The sequence below is a fragment of the Rhea americana genome, unplaced genomic scaffold, assembly GCF_003343005.1.
Source record: "Rhea americana isolate MKP2758 unplaced genomic scaffold, rheAme1 scaffold_703, whole genome shotgun sequence".
Lineage (NCBI taxonomy): Eukaryota > Metazoa > Chordata > Aves > Rheiformes > Rheidae > Rhea > Rhea americana.
The window spans coordinates 2,389-7,626 of record NW_028186872.1 but is presented as its reverse complement, the minus strand read 5'-3'; the positions used below and the strand labels follow the sequence as shown (position 1 = coordinate 7,626).

The following is a 5,238-nucleotide window of genomic DNA, read 5'->3' as shown; positions in this document are numbered from 1 at the left end:
CTGGCCCCAGTTCAAGTCCTGTTCCCCCCTGTCAGTGCCCAACCAGGACCTGGGGCCCAGCCTGGTGCGGGGCCCAGTTYGGGTCGCGTYCCCCSTGTCAGTGCCCAGCCCRGACCTGGGGACCGGCCTGGCCCTGGTACCAATGCGCTCACTTTGCTCACTCGCACCCCTCTCATCTGCAGAAAGCATCCACAAGCTGAAGGAGAAGGCCAAGAAGAGGAAGGGCCGAGGCTTCGGCTCAGGTGAGCGGCGGCAATGCGGCTCTGCCCTCTTTCCCTCCCTCCGGCGGATGGCACTTGCCCACGGGACCCCGGTGTTGGCCRCCGCTTTGCAGCATTCTTGGCCCCTTCCCCTCCCAGGCCTCGTTTTCCTGATTTCAGCTGAACGATCACCCTGGTGTTGCTCGGTCGAGGTCTCCAGGAGGCTGATCCCTCCTGCTGGGTGTGCTGGGTCAGTCATTCACGTTTGAGAGCCCAGTTAGGGCAGTTTGGAGAGTAGGATCAGGACAGGAGCTCCGTACGGGAATGTAGTGTCTCCTGGGAGCAGGATCGCTCTGCTGAACCACAACCCAAACCTGCCTGGCCTCGCTGTTGCCCCCTGCAGAAGAGAGGGGAGTTGTCAGGGCCGTGCGTGCAGGCTGGTGGCCTTGTCCTGCCTGTGCAGAGGACTTGGTGTTAAACCTGGCTGTTTCTGTGCTTTTGGGGAGCCCTAAAATGTTGTCTGTGTCCTGCTGCGCTCTCTTGAGAGAGCAGCGGTCACCCATCTCTCTTTCCTCCTCTTCTGTTGTGCATCCAGAGGAGGGCTCGAGGGCCAGGGTGCGCGAGGACTACGACAGCGTGGAACAAGATGGGGATGAGCCGGGCCCGCAGCGATGTGAGTAGCCTGTCCGAGCCCTGACCCCGGGCGCTTTAAAGSGGGGACATGACGAGTCGGTTCGGGGCAACGGTGGGGTCTGGCAGCTGGAGCAGAGGCGGGGAAGCTTGGGGCCGTTATTCGGCTCCACGTGAGGATTCAGACCCTGCTAGAGTCGAGCTTTTCCCTGCCCCTTCGGCCTTCGTCTCGAGCTAAGCCGAGAGGTTGGTCTCTGGGACTCCGGCCCCCTTTCCCGCCCGCGYGCGGCTCGTTCTGTGTTGTGCTTAGCCACGACGCACCCAGGGATTCCTGGCCGCTCCGGCAGCAGCCTCTTGCGGGCGGCCCCTTCCCAAGGTGCCCCGTGTTCCCGCCGCGGAGGTGGGAGTGCGCCCTGCGTTCGGTGTAACGATTGCTGCTTTTCCCGGCGCGCTGCAGCGGTCGAGGGCTGGATTCTCTTCGTCACGGGGGTTCACGAGGAGGCCACCGAAGAGGACATTCACGACAAGTTTGCGGAGTACGGCGAGATAAAAAACATCCACCTGAACCTCGACAGACGAACGGGCTACCTGAAGGTAGGAGGGGATGTGCAGGACACAAACATACAATTTCCTTTTACCTGGCCCTACTGCGGGGTGCCGCGATGCTGCCTGAACAGCGAGACGAGCTYGGAGAGGGATTCCTCACACGTCCAGCCTCTCGCTGGGCTCCCCCTCTACCCGGGATCTGACGTAGGCTTGCTCCCTCTCGCCCGTAGGGATATACTCTGGTCGAGTACGAAACCTATAAGGAGGCTCAGGCAGCCATGGAGGGGCTGAACGGCCAGGAGCTRATGGGGCAGCCCATCAGCGTGGATTGGTGTTTTGTAAGAGGGCCCCCGAAAGGAAAGAGAAGGTAAGAGGGTCTCTGCGTCTTGGCCGTGTTAAGCCAAAGTGAGGGTTTTCTCCAGAGCGCCGTGTGGGAGGAAGGGTTCGGCTGCAGCTCCTTTGTCCCGCTGAGACAAGCACGGGAGAACAGGGAAGAGGCCGAGCTGCTGCTGGAAATGTCACGGTGTTCATGAGCCTTGGGCTGGAGTTGGAGACCTGAAGATCAAAGTGGGGTGGGAGGCGAATGCCCCAGAGCATTCGGGAGCACAGCCGTTAGCCCTGGTGAAGCTGGCTGACTTTCCTACGAAAAACACTGGTTTGGGCTGAGCCATGATYGCGCGTGGTTGTCAGCGCGACCTCGGCGTGCCAGGGGCCGGGTTGTCTGTGTGGTAGGGAAGAGCTGTGAAACGGGCACTGATCTTGGATCAAAATCTTTCCACAGTCTGTAAGTATCTGTACGCTGCTCCTCATCCGTGTTCTGCTCTGCCTCTCTTGCAGGGGTGGGCGCCGGCGGAGCAGAAGTCCGGACAGAAGGCGTCGGTGATTGAGCCTTATTTTCACCTGTGTGTTACGAGCCCAAACTTTGGGGGGGCCTGGGAAAAAGGGGGGAGGGTTTATATGTTGGGGACGGGGTACCTGAGGAGCAGCTGTAGAGGTAAAACAGTTAATCACTTCAGCAAATTTAATGTGTGCTTCTGGCAAGGTTTTTTGGTTTTCAATCGAGAAAACTTACATGAAGAAGCAACGTGCGATGTTCCTGGGGGTTGATTTCACTTGCGTTTGTGGTGAATGAAGCTCCTGAGCTTGGTTAGCTTATCAAACCGCAAAGTTTTTAAACATTTCTTAGTCTTTTCRTTTTCTTAAGCCTGAAAGTGACCTGGCATTTTGACTGCTCTTCTTTTGGAGAGAAGTTATTTTATACACCACAGGCGAATGTTCCTTAAAGCTCCTGAGGGGTTTATTCCATTGACTTTATGTTTGCGAGTGACTTCTGTTCATTTACAGCCTTTTAAATAACTCTTATTTTGTGTAAAATTGTCCTCTTGTTATTTGTCCTTGATTAAACATTCTGAGAAATTGTAACTGATCATGCTGCCTTGCTAATTTTAGATTTTTCCTAAAATCAGTCGATGTAACTATCACTGCTTTTGATTCGGGGGCTGGCGGTAGAACAACTTGTTAGTAGAAAGAGCCGTTTTACCTTAAAATAGTCTTTGGAAAAGATAGTTTTATTTAGCTGCATGTTATTCTCTTTCAGATGAGCAGGCTTTCCGGCTCYGTTCGTGTTTAATTCTACCTGTGCCTCTAGCACAGATGAAAGCGCACAGTTTGAAATCAATGTATTTTTTTCACAAGAAAACCCAGCGTTATCTTTTGAAGGTATTTTTACTCCGACGGTTTTTACTCCGCCTGCTGTTGCCTAACAGGAGTTTTGCTTCTGGCTTATCGCTTCTCGCACACCTGGCCCGTAGGATAACGTGCTGCCGGTGCCGTCGGCTTAGAGGCTCCTATAACTTACGTAGCCCTGCGCTGCCGCGAACAGCGCGATGGCGGGGCTGGGGACTGGGCCGAAAAGCTGCTGCGGGGGTCAAGCGGCGCGTGCTGGGGACGGGCTGAGGTGGGGAGCGCACCCGGCTCCGGTCCGCGCCGTGCAGCCGCCGGGACGGGCCCTGAGCCCTGTTTCTGCCTCGCCGCCCCGCGCCATCCCGCTGCCCAGCAGGGAAAAGCGCCCGTGGTGCCGAGAGACCAGTTCATCCGCAAGCCCACCAGTAGCCCGCGGACAGGCTCCTGCTGAGGAAAATAATCTGAGCTTGTTGGCGAGCGGCTGTGCGGGGGTGCAGAGGCCTTGTGTTGTCCCCACCATCGCTTTTTTTTGCGAGAGGGGTCCCCCGCTCCGCAGGGACCCCAGCTTTGCGCCCGGCCCCGGCGCCTCCGTCACATGAAGCTCTCCACCGTCCTCCTGCGGCACAGCTCGCACCTCCCGCCCGGCGGGGCTGCCCCCGCCATCACCTCCAGCTCGTACTTTCCGGGTCCCCCCAGGCTGTTGCTGGCTCTCCGCGCCGGCCCGGCTGCGGTGGAGACGCGGAAGGAGCCGGTGAGCGCGGACGCCGCCTCCCGCTCGTGCCGGCGGCGGGTGCAGCGGCAGGCGCGCCACATCTCCCGGCGGAAGTGCACCGTGAAAAGCCCGTAGATGAGCGGGTCCAGGCACGTGTTGAAGAGGCCGAAGAGGAAGAGGATGTGGCTGAGAGATGGGGGCACCTTCTCCTGGGTCAGCATCTCCGGCGAGAACCAGTACCAGAGGCCCAGCAGGTAGTAGGGCGTCCAGCACACGATGAAGGTCAGCACGATGACGATGGACATCTTGAGCGTGCGCATCCTGGCCCGGGGGATGTTGTCGTAGGAGCGGCGGAGCTGSACTTCCCGGGAGGAGGCTGCGGGGCAGAGAAGGGCTGAGAGGGCGGACGCGTTGCCCAGGGGTTAATTAACAGCGCTGGGTTAACGAGCCGGGGAGAGGGGACCCGTGCGGGGTGCTGGGTCCCGGCCAGAGCATCGGGGAGCCTTTGCTCTGCAGTGCTGGGCGAGGGGGCACGGAGAGGAGGAGGGATGGAAACACGGATGAGTCCGAGGAAAGAGAGGAAGGTGGAAAGGGAGGGAGAAGGGACGATGGAGAAGGAAATAGAAAGCGACGGAGGGAGGGAGGCGCCCGGCCGCTCACCGCCGGCTTCCTTCATCCGCCCGGAGATGGCGGCGAGGATGCGGCCGTAGCAGAGCACCATGACGAGCAGGGGCAGGAGGAAGAGGCAGGCGAAGGTGAACATGTTGTAGAGCGTCTCCTGCCAGCGCGCCGGGAAGCTGCCGACCGTGGCGCACTGCACGAAGCGGCGGGGCCGCGAGCGGCTCACCGTGCGGAAGACGAAGGCCTGCGAGGGGCAGAGGGCGGCCGTCAGCGTCCTTCCTCCCGGCCTCCCTCCGGCCTCGTCCCCGCGCGCCCGCCCGGCGCCGCACCTGGGGCAGCGCCAGCAAGGCGCTGAGCGCCCACGCCGCCCGCAGCATCGCCTTGCTCTGCCTCTCGGCCCGGCCCACGGCCAGCGGGTGGACGATGGCGGCGTGGCGGTCCAGGGCGATGACGACGGTGACGAAGGCCGAGGCGTACATGGCGGCCAGCTTGAGGAACATGAGGGCCCGGCAGGCCGCGTCGCCGCCGTACCACTGCACCGTGACGTTCCAGGCGGCGTCCAGCGGCATCACCACCACCGTCACCAGCAGGTCGGCGGCCGCCAGGTTCGCCATGAGCACGCGCACGCGGGGCCGCCGGCCCGGCGCCCGGGCCGCCGTCCAGAGCACGGCGCCGTTGCAGCAGGCCGAGGAGAGGAAGAGGACGCACGTCAGGGCCACCCGCACCTTGGCGGCCGCCGAGAAGGTGGGCAGCGGCGAGGCCTCCGGCCGGCTCCGGTTGGGCCAGGTCCCCGTGCCGTTCATGCCCGAGCCGGCGGCATGTTTGGGGCTCGCCCCGATTCCTCCC

General features: G+C 61.1%; 2 protein-coding genes and 1 long non-coding RNA gene across 3 annotated transcripts in view; 2 read left to right on the top strand and 1 right to left on the bottom strand.

The window, feature by feature from the left end:
- Positions 1 to 2,798, top strand: part of RBM8A (RNA binding motif protein 8A) — a 3,677-nt gene extending 879 nt beyond the window's left edge. Inside the window, exons 2-6 of the mRNA XM_085321721.1 lie at positions 183 to 242; positions 796 to 873; positions 1,288 to 1,424; positions 1,607 to 1,743; positions 2,214 to 2,798. Coding sequence (XP_085177847.1) covers positions 183 to 242; positions 796 to 873; positions 1,288 to 1,424; positions 1,607 to 1,743; positions 2,214 to 2,259 — 458 coding nt within the window. The 3' untranslated portion in view covers positions 2,260 to 2,798. The remainder of the gene's footprint in view (positions 1 to 182; positions 243 to 795; positions 874 to 1,287; positions 1,425 to 1,606; positions 1,744 to 2,213) is intronic.
- Positions 2,799 to 3,650: 852 nt separating this feature from the next.
- On the bottom strand, positions 3,651 to 5,195 carry LOC146586184 (gonadotropin-releasing hormone II receptor-like). The gene is made up of 3 exons (XM_085321720.1): positions 4,722 to 5,195; positions 4,432 to 4,636; positions 3,651 to 4,147 (listed from the first exon to the last, which is right to left on the bottom strand). Exons 1-3 carry the CDS (start codon positions 5,193 to 5,195, stop codon positions 3,651 to 3,653), a joined length of 1,176 nt encoding a protein of 391 aa, XP_085177846.1.
- LOC146586183 (uncharacterized) overlaps positions 4,416 to 5,238 on the top strand; it is a 2,648-nt gene continuing 1,825 nt past the window's right edge. The window contains exon 1 of the long non-coding RNA XR_014897850.1: positions 4,416 to 5,136. This is a non-coding gene — a long non-coding RNA (uncharacterized LOC146586183). The remainder of the gene's footprint in view (positions 5,137 to 5,238) is intronic.